The 13,976-nt window shown below is 51.5% G+C and overlaps 3 protein-coding genes across 4 annotated transcripts; 1 reads left to right on the top strand and 2 right to left on the bottom strand.

Moving 5' to 3' along the window:
* Positions 1-76: 76 nt before the first annotated feature.
* Positions 77-4,622, bottom strand: LOC115864215 (retinol dehydrogenase 12-like). The gene is made up of 6 exons (XM_030877734.2): positions 4,445-4,622; positions 4,019-4,258; positions 3,636-3,725; positions 960-1,148; positions 363-469; positions 77-287 (listed from the first exon to the last, which is right to left on the bottom strand). Exons 1-6 carry the CDS (start codon positions 4,620-4,622, stop codon positions 99-101), a joined length of 993 nt encoding a protein of 330 aa, XP_030733594.1. The 3' UTR covers positions 77-98.
* A 706-nt stretch (positions 4,623-5,328) lies between these two features.
* Positions 5,329-10,326, bottom strand: C12H2orf81 (chromosome 12 C2orf81 homolog). The gene is given in 4 exon segments (XM_030877629.2): positions 5,329-6,748; positions 6,751-7,089; positions 7,176-7,400; positions 9,932-10,326. Coding segments are annotated over 4 exon segments (1,911 nt in total). The 5' UTR covers positions 9,980-10,326; the 3' UTR covers positions 5,329-5,449.
* On the top strand, positions 10,060-13,881 carry WDR54 (WD repeat domain 54). 2 transcript variants are annotated; one of them, XM_030877636.2, is made up of 10 exons: positions 10,060-10,204; positions 10,516-10,804; positions 10,972-11,034; positions 11,435-11,501; positions 11,592-11,645; positions 11,973-12,100; positions 12,973-13,073; positions 13,173-13,326; positions 13,528-13,602; positions 13,687-13,881. In XM_030877636.2, the coding sequence occupies exons 2-10, from the start codon at positions 10,583-10,585 to the stop codon at positions 13,816-13,818; spliced, it is 996 nt and encodes a 331-aa protein (XP_030733496.1). In that variant the 5' UTR covers positions 10,060-10,204; positions 10,516-10,582; the 3' UTR covers positions 13,819-13,881. The 2 variants fall into 2 exon arrangements, with proteins under 2 accessions (XP_030733496.1, XP_030733494.1); XM_030877634.3 differs by having other exon boundaries at positions 13,173-13,335; positions 13,687-13,879.
* The last annotated feature ends 95 nt before the right edge of the window (positions 13,882-13,976 follow it).

Raw genomic sequence — 13,976 nt, 5'->3', positions numbered from 1 at the left:
AGAGATTGATCCTTGGAGCCAGCAAACAGAAGGCATAATCAGAGTAAGGGCTGGGAGTCAAGGAGAGGGTGGCTAGTTAGGGCAGGGGTCACAGAAGATCAGTCCACCTTGTCTAGGTTTGTTAGTCGGACTGAGGTATTCCAGAGGCTTTGGGCCACGTGACAATCCCGAGCAGCTTCAGGGGGAAGAGTTATCACACAGGAACTGTTAAAATGTTTTCCAGAAATGCCATCCAGCTCCTTTGCCAAGCACAGGTAGAGGACTGGGATTGCACCTTGTTTGCTATCCTGTAGAGACACAGGGGAAGAAGAGGAGTAAAGGACACTCAGCAGCAGAGCCCTGCCCCACCCTCCACTACCCACCTTAAAGAAGAAGCTGAGGAGCCAGAAGAGGAAGTGATATGGCCAAGAGAAATGCCTCATGATCTTCGTGTATACAACACCTGGGTCCACAGAGTTCACAGTCACACCTGAGAGGGTGAGACACATGCAGTACAAAGTGAAGTGAGAGGAGGATGTTGGGAAGAAAGGGTTAAGTGTCGTTCTGCAATGTGCAATGAGGGGAGGAGGATCCTTTCAGATCTGTCGGGTAGAGGTGACAAGAGACCTGGGGGTGGTACCAGGGAAGTCAGTGTTTAGTAACTTACATGAACGGTGATATCTGAGCCAGTAAGGAGACATAAGTATTTGAAAGTGTTGGGTGATCTTGAGGGGGAACATGATGGATGATGTTGGAGGAGAGGGAAGTTGTAGGTGATGAGAGAGTTGGAAAAGGACGAAGGGAGATATGAAGATGGGGTTGAGAGAAACATAGGGTGCACAGATGATAAATGGAGGATATTAACAGCTGGCTTGGGGGATATTGGGAGTATTATATGGCCAGAATATATTGGAATGAGATGGGAAGTGTTGGGAGGTAGTGTTGGGAGTGGAGGAGTAGGGGGTGTCAGAGGCGGTTACCTGTCCCTTGCAGTCTCTGGGCAAGCTTCCCAGTGAATGAGGCCAAAAGAAGTTTGCTGCAGTCATAGTTCTGGTTGAAGGTCAAACGTCTACCAGCCCCTATCAGATGTTCCTCATCAATGTACCCATGTGCTTGCCGGAAGGAGGACACATTCACTACCCGGGCTGACCCTGCCCGCTGAAGGGCCCCTGGGTAGAGAGAGGACCACACACCTTCAATCCAAGTACTAGAGTAAATTCCCATGCCCACTCCCCAACCTGCTTCTCCATGAGACTCCAGGAGGACAGGGACCATCCCAGGCTTTCAGGAGAGAGTCAGTGGGTCCCCAGGCAGGCGCCCAGGAGAGGCACAGCATAATGTGAACTGAGACTTCATTTTTATTAGCTGTTTTCCTAATGCTCTTCCTCTTGTTTTATTATAGTGGGTTGTTTTTTTTTTGCCTAAAGTAAAAGTGGAGTTTTGCCTTTTCTTTCACTTGCCAGCTGGAGCTAATTTAATTAATCCTTGTTTATATTTTTATCTTGCTGATGGCTAAGAAGGGGAAGGAGAGGCTCGAAATGCTGTGAAAACTGTCTTTCACACATTCATAATTCATTCTTTTACTTATTCATTCCACAGTTATTCACTAGGACCCTGTATTATGGCAGACACCACGCTAGGTGCTAAGGACATATGGGTGCTAGGTTTAGGGGGAAAAGAAATGTGTGCAGAAATACTTGGGAAGGTGTGGGTTTTTTAAAATTTTAACTATCTTCCAAAAGAGTGAAAGTAAAATTACTATCAATAGAACAGGTAGAAGTAAATTAAAAAAAAAAAGAGTTCCTAACTATACAGAAAAAAGTCTGGATTATATAAAGTATCAAAAGTTGTAGGACTTCCCTGGTGGTGAAGTGGTTAAGAATCCACCTGCCAATGCAGAGGACATGGGTTTGAGCCCTGGTCCAGGAAGAGCCCACATGCTGCAGAGCAACTAAGCCCATGCGCCACAACTACTGAGCCTATGCCCTAGAGCCCGCGAGCCACAACTACTGAGCCTGTGTGCCACAACTACTGAAGCCCGCGCACCTAGAGCCAGTGCTCCGCAACAAAGAGAAGCCACCGCACTGAGAAGACCATGCATTGCAACGAAGAGTAGCCCCCTCTCACCACAACTAGAGAAGGCCTGTGCATAGCAACGAAGACCCAAAGCAGCCAAAATAAATAAATAAATAAAATTATTGAAAAAAAATTGTAGTTGTCACATATGAGTTTACTTATTGTTTCAAAATGCTAAAACTATTTTGAGCCCTCCATTTAAATGAAGAATCACAAATGAAAACTAGAGCGGGAGGTATTTAGCCAAAATTTGTTGGAGACAAGATTATTCTTAAAGAGGACAGTGAACTCCAAACTTGCAGACATAGTGACATGAAGACCAAAGGGGCTCACAGCCTAGTTGGAGACTGATCTTCATGCAGTGCAGGAACAGAGATGTGTACAGGGACTAAGGGAGTCCTGTAAATGGGGACGGCTGGGGGAGGCAGAGGTGTCAGGGCAGGATCCACAGCACGAGTGATATCTGTGCTGAGTGTTGGCAGCTGAATTAAGTTAGACAGGCTAAAGAGATGGGAAAGCGTATTCCAGATAGAGGGAAATACATGTGCAAAAGCACAGCCAGAATTAAAAAACAGAGTGTGGCCCAAGAGATACAGATTGTCTGGCTGGAGACAAGGGTGTGGGTTTGGGAAAGGCAAAGGTGAGACTCTCAGCCTGCAGAGGGTCTTTTAAGGAGAGAGAAGCAGTTTAGTTTATTATATAAAGTACAGAGTTCCTTCAAAGGATTTGAAGCAAGAAAGTGATATGATGAAAGGTGATTTCTTAGAAGTGGCAGAAGGGAGAATAGATTAGAGAAGGGAAGATGGGAGAGAAGGCAGTTTAAGAAACTATTACTAAGCAAGGTACAGACAGGGTATTGTAGCATGTTATAATTTTTGGAAAGGGGGGGGAAATATTTATACTTACAAATGCATAGGGTTTGGCCTTGCTCTTTGTTCACTTTCCAGTTGGGGCTAATTTAATCACCCACTAAAGGGTACATGAGACCTAGCAATAGTAGTTGCCTCCCAGGAGGGGAACGGGTAGCTGATTTTCCAAGAGAGGAGGAGACTTTTTCTTTCTTTCTTTCTGTCTTTTTTTTTTCTACTGCATACCCTTTTGTACTTTGGACATGTCATACCTGACCAAAAAATTAATTTTCTTTTAAAGAGGCTATTAGACAAGCCAAAGAAAATGTTAGGGAGAATGTGCCTGTCACCCAATCCCTCCACTCCCTAGGAAGAATACAAACCTCCTTAATTCTAGTAGCCTAATACCACCCTCAAGAAGCTTTTGTTGAGATGACTGACTCTACTAGTCTGGCTAGAACTCAGAGCTGGGGGAAAGAGAGGTGGGATGTAGATCTTACATCCTCTTGCTGGTTGTATCTGGGACTGACTGATTCCATTACCAGCCTCCTAATCCTGACTGTTGCCAGGTGGGTTCCCTGCTGTGTACAGCAAAAATATGCTGGGTCATTGCTCAGCAAGCATCTGGGTGCCAAGGGAAAGGAGATGACCACGGGAGACAGTAAGCACAAAAATGCCGGGGGAATGGAAAAGTGGGGGTGGCACAGAAGGTAAGCACCCCTCCTTCCTTACCTTGGAGCAGATTTGTGAGCAGAAAGGGTCCAGTGTAGTTGGTGGCAAAGGTGAGATCAAGGCCCTCTGGGGTAAGTGTAGTGGGGAATCCTGGGAGAAGATGAAAACATAGGTGGTGGGTGATGGAGTGAGGACCCTGAGGGAGACAAAGTCTGGGGAGGACATATTGGGTTCAGTAGAAATGCCACAGGAGCATGGATGTGTTGAGATGGGGGCGATGAAGTTTGAGGCTATAACTTAAGGTAGGCTTTTTAGGATAGTGTCTGAATTACAGTGTTTCCATGGTCTGTACAGGTTAGGCTTGGAGGATGCCTGTTTTGGGGCCCCTGAGCTAGAAAGGAGGTTCCTGAAATGTGCTTAGGGGAAGCAGTCAAGGCACATACCACAGACTGCAGCATTGTTAACCAGGAGATGTATCTCATGATACTCCTGCAGAAGCCGCTGAGCGAAGCTTCGGACGGAGTTCATAGAGCTCAGGTCCACCTCACCAAGCAGGAGACGGTTGCTCTTTGACGCCGCTTGTATCTCGGCCAGGGCTCGCTCTCCACGCACCCGGCTACGGCAGGCCAGGATCACACGTGCCCCGCGGCGGGCCAGCTCCTGGGATACAGCCTTCCCGATGCCTGTGGGAGGGCAGCTTCAGAGTATGCTAGTCTGGGGAGTGACTAAAGGGCAACGTGGTGGGGGGGGGGGTGCGGGGGGAGACAAATGTTCTGACGGTGGGTGCTGGTCCTCCTCCCTGCCCTCCCTGTTGGGGCTGTTGGAGGCTGAGGCCCTTAGTGAAGTGACAGGGCAGGAGGAGCACTCACCACTGTTGGCCCCAGTCACCACTGCTATCTTCCCAGTCAAATCCGTGGAGCAGCATTGGAGGTCCCAAAGATACAACTTATGCCAGACCTGCACACTTAGTCTAAGCAGGAGGACCAGAATGAGGAGGACAGAGCCAGGACCCCAGACTGGGGTGTTGAGTAGAGACCACAGTGACATAGCAGCGAAGTCTGGTCTGCCACTGGAAGTGCTGCCCATGGGAGGGTGGGGAGGGACTAGTCAAAGCTGAGTAGGACTAGGCAAGAGGTTGGTGTGGAGCATAAGGCACAAAATTTAAGGAGGCACTCACTCGTGGGTGTGCTTGAGCATCCCGTTTGAAACTGAGAGTGAATTCCTCCTTAAATTGTTTTCCCTAGCTATCTGATTGCTTCACTCCATTGCTGGTCCAAGTCAAAGATCAAGAGAGTCCAGGTTTCCCTAAACCCTGCATAGGCTCAAATGTGTCTCCAAGTGAAACTTGGGTTTGCACTCTAAGATGAACTGACAGAGCTCCAGGGACTGGAAATTAACTTCCTCATGTCTCGAATCACTCTGTGCTTAAGTGGGGTCATCCCCTTCTTCCCCTACTGGAAGGAGACTCTTATAAATTCTCCAAACTGAGGCAGACCCCACTTGGAACCCTTATGTCTGCTCCTTTGTGGGGATGGGGATGGTTCTCCAGAATGCCTCTGCTGGGGAGCCACCTTGGCCCTAAAGCAGGGTCTCCTAAGGGTGTAATGGAATTATTCCCTGGAGTCAGTGTTCTATATTCTTCTAGACCACTCCAGTTCACGAGAGCACACACTTGGAAGAAACTGACAGACATCAGGCCAATACTTAAGGCAACTCAGGTGTTTATTTCTGGCAAGCAGACAGAAGGAAGGTAGGTTTCACACTGCCTGAGGTTCAGGGCTCAGAATGGGGCAGGCGCTTGGAGGGGAGTGACCACATTTTGGGGGTTGAGCTCTTCATTAACTGTGCCACGGTCACCTGGGGCTTTGGGGCACCTATGTGGGTGGAGGAGAGGTGCCACCTTCTTTGTCCTCCTTTTGAGGTTCAGCAGAGCTGAGCAGCACCTGGGTGGCTGGGTTCCACATGCTCACACCAGGAGCCAGCTCCAGTGCTTCCGGCAGCAACACGGGCTTCCGCATCACCTGGCACTTGGCTTCGAGAACTCGGGGCACGGGATGAAGCCACTTGTGAGGATCCTGGCTCTCCCCGTCCCCAGGGTCCAGGCCCTGCAGAGGTACGCGGGTGCGGCCAGCCCACAGCTCTCCCAGCAACTCGCCCTCCCCCTCCCAGCCGCTGGGCCACTTGGCACCCGGCCATAGTCTGGGGCTGGGGCTGCGGGCCACGTCGGGGCGCGCCGGATGTGTGGCAAGAAAACGGAGCCCGGGACTAGCGAAGGGCAGCTTTGAACCAAAACCTGGCGACGGTAGGCCTAAACTTAAAGTAGGGAATTGGAGGCTGGGGCCGGGGCCCAAGGCTCGGAAAGGAACGCCAGGTGCGATAGGGAAGAACACTGACGGGGAGACGCGGACGCTGGGGGCGGAGGCTTGCGGTCCGGCTGGGGCCTCGATCTTCTCGCCCCGCTGGCGCCCGCGGTAGGCTTCCAGGGGGGACGTCTCGGAGTCTGGGACCAGAACCTCCGCCAGCGGCCGCACCCAGTGGCGCGACAGCCGCGCTGGGTCCAGGCGCGCCATCGCCGCCTTGCGGCCCATTCTGTAGTGCAGCGCGCTGGGCCGCGCATCGGCGCGCCCGGGCTGCTGCGGCTGGAACCCCCCGGAGGCGCTGAGCGTGGTGGGGCCGCCCGCAGAGGGGCCGGACACCGACACGACCGAGGGGATGCGGGGCACCTTCTCCTCCTTGAGCTCCGGCCGGTCTCCAACCGCGTACGGCTGCGGCTGGGAATAATAGAGGTCCTCGAGCGAGAACTGAGAGCTGAGGGGCTGTGCCCTCTCGACAGAGGCCTGAGGGCTGGCTACCAAGGACAGCTCCAGAGAACGGTGGGGACTGCCGGCGGGCGCCATCTCTTTCGACGGTTGGCTGCTCGCGTTCAAGGATCCGACTGCAAACAGGTGGCCCCTCGCCTGGTCGTCCAGTTTCTCTAAAGGACCCCTGGGCCCTGTCTCCTGAAACAGGACCGGGGTGGGTAGGGGGCCCGGGGTGACTCTCAGTTCAGGAGGACGCTCCCAAGATTCCATCCGCTCCTGAGAGCCTGTATCCATCCACGATCTTCCTAAAGGGATCTGGTCCACGTTCTCTTGGTCCTGGGGAAATGCACCAGGGTGGAGGTGAGGGGTGAGTGGTGAGACGTCAGAAAGGGTAGAGAGGAGGTTGGAGCAGTCCAGTGAGGCCCTGAGGAGATCGAAGACGCGGCGGGGGCAGCGGTGACAGCTGGGAGGTAGCTGGGGGCTGAGCTTACTTCGCCTTGGAAGGTCTCCTCCAGCCCCACCGAGGTCAGCGCGTGTAGCACGGGCACGGATCCCTGAGCCCAGGCATCCGTCGTGCAAGACAAGGGTTCCTCGTCCTCGCCCCATGTGGGGTCCTCTGCCACTGCAGATTCTCCCTCGTCCCTGGCCAGGAAGCGCCACTCGGTGATCTGCAGCATGGCTTCCCGGGCCTGGCTGATGGTGAATGGAATGCACTGCAGAGGCGAGAAAGGGTCTCAGCCCAGCAGGGAGGGGTCAGGGAGAGGGGAGATGGGTCTGGAGAACAAGGATCCAGGCCCACCTGTTGAGTCAGGTAGACTTGAAAGGCAGAGTCCATGACTCGGGCCAGCAGATCAGCCAAGATGTCCCCCACCACTTCCTCGCCCTCTTCGAGAGCCGTGAGCGCCATCCACTCAGCCTCAGTGAGCCGCCCAGGCACTATGTCCACCTGCGGCACCACCGGAGCCGTAGGCGGCCGCGCCTTTTCCGCCTTGGATCGGGTCACCCCGCGGTCTCGGACCTGCCTCTGTGGGAAAGGAACAAGGCAATCAGGGTGGGAAACTAAGGAGTGGAGAAGCAGTTATGGGCTAGGAGGAAGCTTCCTCTAGTGGTCTAGTAGGAAAGAAAGCCTTTAGAGAGGGATAATTTACTAAGAGACTACCATGTGACAGATGCTTTTCAGGTGTGTGACCTAGCTAATTTAATTTTCATAACAGCTCACTAGCCCATTTTACAGACAAAGAAACTGAAACCTGACAGCAGTTTACCTCCACTTGCTTGGGATTACACAGTGAACCCAGGCTATATATAGCTAACTGCACAGTCCTTGCCATTTGCACTAGTTCAAAGTGTTCAAAACTCTTGCAAGTTCAAGAACTTGAGAAAGAAAAGTCAATAGGACTTCCCTGGTGGTGCAGTGGTTAAGAATCCACCTGCCAATACAGGGGACATGGGTTCCATCCCTGGTCTGGGAATATCCCACATGCTGAGGAGCAACTAATCCCACAAGCCACAACTAGAGCCCACGCGCTGCAACTACTGAGCCCATGTGCTGCAACTACTGAGGCCCATACGCCTAGAGCCCATGCTCTGCAACAAGAGAAGCCACCGCAATGAGAAGCCCACGCACCACAACGAAGAGTAGCCCCTGCTCGCTGCAACTGGAGAAAAGCCCGCACGCAGCAGTGAAGACCCAACACAGCCAAAAATAAATAAAGTTATTTTAAAATGTAGGGGAAAATAGTTTAAATTGTCATATAATCTCTGGGTGAGAAACAGCTGCCTAAGCATAAAAGTAATGTAAGAAATAATAAAGAAATGGATAGATAAGTATATATATATATATATGTCAAATTTTCCTCTGCTTATTTAAAAAAAAACATTCCTAATTAGAAGGTGATAATAGTAGTTTTCATTTACTGGCACTTAAAGTATATCAGTCACATACATGGATTCAATTCCTACATTTTTTAGACTACATACTATTTTTATCCCCATTTTACAGAATTTGCCCAGGACAACAGAGCAAGGAAGTAGTGGGGTCATATTTCATATGCCAGTCTGTCTGACTCCAGAGTTTGACTTTATCCTGCTTCCTAAACAAAAAATATGAGCAACAAATTTTAAAAAAGGATAAATATCCCCCAATACATTAAAAATGCATAAAATTTTTTAAAATCATAAGACCTCCAAGGATAATAAGCAAAGGACATAATATTTCACAAAAGTGGAACTGTTGATGACTAATAAACTTTTGAAAAGCTGTCCAACCTTCAAAAGTACCAATTCCAGTTTTATGAACACACACAAAGGCATATTCTGAAATGAAAATATATATTCTCTAAAATAGTCCCTGTGATGTCATTTATAATAGCAGAATATTGAAAACATACATCTAACAAAAAGAGAATAGGTGGCTAATTGTGTGCTACCTATATGATGGACTATTATGCAATGATTAAAGGCAGTCTTTAGGAAGAATTTACAATAGCATAGGTAAATACTTATGATGTAATGTTAACTGAAAGAAGCAGGATACAAAATTACACATCAAGTATGATCTCAGATATGTAAACCGATGTGTTGAAGAAAAGGAAAGCACAAAAATTGTAATAGTGGATATGTTTCTTTCCTACACTCTTCTCCATTTTATAAGTTCTCTACAGTGACTTTGTATCCTTTTATAATCAAGAAAAATCCACTGAAAAAGAAAAATCTAGTCCCCCCAAAATCCATATTAAGGACATAGGAATTTAGTAGCAGATTCTTAGGAGCTTTCTCATTTCCCCACAACAGTCTCCCTGAACCAGATTCCTTCTAAAATTTACCTCCCAACGTAATCTTCCCAAACCTTTGCCTCCCCATCCCCACCCTTATTGCCTCATACATGGTGTTCCCCAAAATTCATTCTCCCCCAACTCTGGTGTTTCCTAAACCTCACGCTGAACTCAAAATCCCTTAAGCCTCATTTCCTCTCTCTGCTAGAGAGAACAGTCCACTTGGCAAGCCCAGGGAATGGCCCATGGCCCAGTCCAGGCTTGGCCAGAGCAGAGCAGGTAGGGAGAGTTGGTTCCTTAGACTTCCCCACCCAGCGTCTCATGTGACACCCGTGATAACGGCTTTAAACAATTGACTTTCAAGTACAGCCTCAGAATTGTTGTTTAATCCATTTCTTCCTCCTGAAATTCTCGAAATGTATCATATCTAGCAACACCTCTCCCCAATGCCTAATTCTGGTTTATCCATTCAAATGGGTACACCTCAGTATAAGAAACATTATACATGCATTAACTGTTTCCAAAGTCACTTCTTGTTCTTGAGCTCTGCACCACCCATTTAACCCCTTTCCCTCAGGTTCCAAGTGTGAAAATGCTTGTGAGTGGGCGTGGTGCAGGTGTAGATTTTCTGCCCTAGTGCACCGACATGGCTTCCTTGGTCATCTTGAATGCCCGCATGGAGGGCGGGCGCCGGGTGGCACAGAGCTGGCCCACGGTTCAGGACACCGATCTTAACGGTCTATCCCCGCTCTGGGGCACCCTCAGCTGAGCTAAAGCTCACCGGGCCTTCGTGCGTCATCGCCGCAGCTGTAGCTCCAGCCCCGGGCATCCAGCTGCTTTCCTGTCCCGCCGCCGCTGCTGCTGCCGCCTATCGGTCGCCTCGGCAACCACGCCGCTGGCGGGCTCGCCCCGCCTACAGTTGACCTGGCAGCAGCGCTGCGCGCTGCACGTTTGGGTTGCTCGCCCCACCCAACGGCCGTGCGTACGTGCGTCGTCTCTATGGTGGCGGCGGATTCGGAGGGACGGGACGCTTCTCGTGTCCGGCAAGCTGCTGGTGTGAACTCTGACCTGGTCCGGGGGCTTCGGGGAGCCAGGGCGAGGGAGGAAGGGCCTGGGGGCTACCCTGCTTCATCCCGCCTTGGCTCGGGCTCTTGGGGCCACTGAGTCCTGGGCCACCGCAATTCCTCCTCTGGGAACCCCTGTCGCCTCATGACTCAGCCCTAGGGTTCCCCTTGCCTGCTCCACAATACCCTTCCCACGCCATATGATCCCCCATCACCATCCTCGAGGCCCTCATTCACATCACTACCCAATCTCAGGGGTCTCTCCCAGTGCCTCGTGACAGCACCCACTCCCACCTCCCAGCCCCCACAGGAATCTCCACTGTCGTCTGTCTTCCGCGCGCCTGTGATTCGGGCGTCTCTCCCCAAGGATGTTCCGCCGGGAGCGCTCCATCCCCCTTCGAGGCTCAGCCGCCGCCCTGTGCAACAACCTCAGTGTGCTGCAGCTGCCCGGCCGCAACCTCACACATTTTGGAGTAGTCCATGGACCCAGCGCCCAGCTTCTCAGCGCTGCTCCTGAGGGTGTGCCCTTGGCCCAGCGCCAACTCCAAGCTAAGGAGGGCGCTGGAGTAAGCCCCCCACTTATCACCCAGGTGAGGCGTGGAGTTAGGAGTGGTGTTACTGAACCCAACCCTAAACCAGTTCTTCCTCTCCAAACCTCAAGGAACAGGCCTTCCCTAACCATCTGAATTTCCACACTTTTGAGTCCTCATTCCCCTGCTCTGACCACTTCTTCCTACTCTGATTCATCTCCCTCTAGGTCCACTGGTGTGTCCTCCCTTTCCGAGTATTGCTGGTACTCACCTCACATCGAGGAATACAAGTAAGAAGAGGACCTTCCTGCCCTCCCCCACTAGGGTCTTCTCTACTTCTCTCCAAGGCCCCTAGACCTTACCCCATTTATTTCTAAACATTTCCAAGCTGTTCAAATGCTTAGCCCCCTCTTCCTTATTTCTCATCTTCATGCCTTCCTTGTTTTCCAGTTCTCAAGTGCCGTCTCCAGTATCTGCCCTTTTATAAGTTGTATGACCTTGGGCAATTCAGTTAACTTCTCAGAGCCCCAGTGTCCTCCTCTGTTAAATGGAGATAGAAGTAGTGCCTACCTCCCAGGCTGGTTTTGAGGATTAGATGGGCTAAGGCTAACATGAGTATGTGGAGTAATCAGCACAGAGCTCAGCAAAGGTCAGCTGCGTCATGACCCCATCCTTGCCTTGGTCTTCCAGATGTATGAGTCTGATGGCTCCGTCATGGTCTATTGGCATGCACTGGATGCTGGAGATGCCTCTCTAGGTACCTGCAGGACTGAGTGGGTTGGGTGGGGGTAGGGAGGGTTTGCTGGGGTTAGGGGAGACGCTATTTCTAATCATTTTCCCCTCTCAGTGCAGGCTGTGTTTGCCCGAGGAATTGCTGCCAGTGGCCACTTCATCTGTGTGGGTGAGGGGGCCAAGGGCAGGGCGTTGGGGGGTGCTGAGGTATAGGGGTATAGCCTTTGGCCAGGAGGATGCCAAAGGTCTGAGGAAATTGTGCAGTGTTAGAGGGAAGGGTGGGAGTGAAGGGGGATCTGAGAGACTCCAAAAAGCCATGGTGGGGTTCATAGGGGCAGGGTGGGATAGGAAAAGGGTAGTGAAGGTAGGGGTGGGGCTGTTGGAGCAGTGAGAGGTGGGTTTGTTACTAAGGTTTCTGGGATGGAGGGAGTGCTGAGTGTGGTGGCTGGAGACCTGGGAGGATCAGGAAGCCATCAGTGGAGCACTGGTTCTGCAGGAATGTGGTCAGGCCGGGTACTGGTTTTTGACATCCCAGCCAAGGGTCCCAACATTGTACTGAGTGAAGAGCTGGCTGGGCACCAGACACCAGTCACAGACATTGCCACCGAGCCTGCCCAGGGACAGGTGAGTGGATTCCCCCTACTGTTCCAGTGAATCTGGGGGCCTCCCCACCTTGGGAGGCAATTCCAGCCGTGGCTCTGCCACGAAGCAGCTGGATGACTTTGGGCAAATTGCCGCACTTTCCTAGGCTTTAGCAACCTCAGTTCCAGTGATGAAGCCTGAGATACTTTACATTTACGTGGCATTTAATAGTTCACTCACACTTTACAATACTGGTGTGAATGGAAGAGTTGGGACAGATGGTTTCTGAGATACTTTCCAGCTCTGACATGTGTGGCTTCCTTCTCTGAACTTCGGTAAGTTCAGGCCCACCTCCAGTGCTATCCTCTCCAGGAAGCCTTCCCCCTATTCCAGCTCCCGCTGATCTCCCTTAGCTGAACCCTGAATTGATACTGCCCTCAGACAACTCTTGTCTCCCCAGTTGGATTGTAAACCTCTTGAAAACAGGGTATGTATCATCTAATTCCTATGTTACACCGCACCTGGCACAGAGCTGGGCCCATGGGCTATGTTGGCTGCCTGGGTTTAGGGGTTGTCAAGAGGCCCAGAGTCTAGTCATGACTGTGGCTGGCTCACTGCAAGACCTCCAGAAGGTCCTAACACTATGGCCTCAGTTTCATCATCCATCCAATGAGGACAATTATATACCCAAACACATGGTGTGTGTGTTGGGGTCAGGGTAGGGAGTGAGACTATAAAGAATACAAGGAAAGCATTTTATGCCTCCAGGGGACCCCTCCAGCCAGTGATGGCTTCACATCTTGCCCTTTCCCTGGAGAGGCAAAGATGCAAATACTGCTTCCCTTCCCCTGCTGCCCTGTATACAGGACCCAGCAGGGGAGAAAGGGAAGGGCTGATCCTGCCTTTCCCCTCAGGACTGCGTGGCTGACATGGTGACAGCAGATGACTCAGGCTTGCTGTGTGTCTGGCAGTCAGGGCCTGAATTCAAATTATTGACCCGAATTCCAGGATTCGGGTAGGTGAGGCGGAAGGGGGCTGAGGCCTTCCTGAGGTAGCTTCCGGGTGGGGAGTAGGCTTGGGTCTGGGAAATCAAAGTAGGGTATCACTCTTGCAGGGTCCCGTGCCCTTCTGTGCAGCTGTGGCAGGGGACCATAGCAGCAGGCTATGGAAACGGGCAAGTGCGTCTGTATGAAGCCAGTACAGGAACTCTACATGTCCAGATCGACGCCCACGCCCGGGCCATCTGTGCCCTGGATTTGGCTCCTGAGGTGGGCAAGGTCAGTCTCCTCCTCTGTCCCTACATACCCTTGTTCCTGGTGCTGGGATGTTGAGAGGAACTCCACAGGCTTATCTCTGCCACTCAGTGTTGGCCCCTCCTCAGGCACCTGGACTGGGCTCTACAGCCTACACCAGTCCCCTGGTCAGCACGTTCTGACTCCCACTGGTCCTCCCTGCCTTTTTTTTTATAGCTACTCTCTGCGGCTGAGGACACCTTTGTACACATCTGGAAGCTAAGCAGAAGCCCAGAGGGTGGCTACATTGAGGTGTGTCTTGTGGAATGGGAAGGGGAGTGGAATGAGGACCCAAGCATGAGGCAGCAGGCCCTGAGCAGCTCTCCTCTCTCCCAGGTGGAGCACTGTCATGGAGAGTGTGTACCCGACACCCAGGTGTGTGGTGCCCGATTCTGTGATCCTGCAGGCAGCTCCTTTGCTGTGACTGGCTATGACCTCACCGAGATCCTGAGATTCAGCAGCATGTGAGAGAAAAGCAGCCCTCCGTTTCCCCTGTGGTATTTATAAAGTACCCGCCTCCACCCTTGTGGAGCCCTTGTCTGGTTACTCAGTATCATAGTCATACTTCACAACTAGTGAACTAAGCTCCAGGGATGAGGGGATGTGACAGGTCCAGACCAAGCCGA

The sequence above is a fragment of the Globicephala melas genome, chromosome 12 (assembly GCF_963455315.2).
Source record: "Globicephala melas chromosome 12, mGloMel1.2, whole genome shotgun sequence".
Lineage (NCBI taxonomy): Eukaryota > Metazoa > Chordata > Mammalia > Artiodactyla > Delphinidae > Globicephala > Globicephala melas.
Note: the sequence above shows the minus strand (reverse complement) of the source record. Positions and strands in the feature narration are given on the sequence as shown.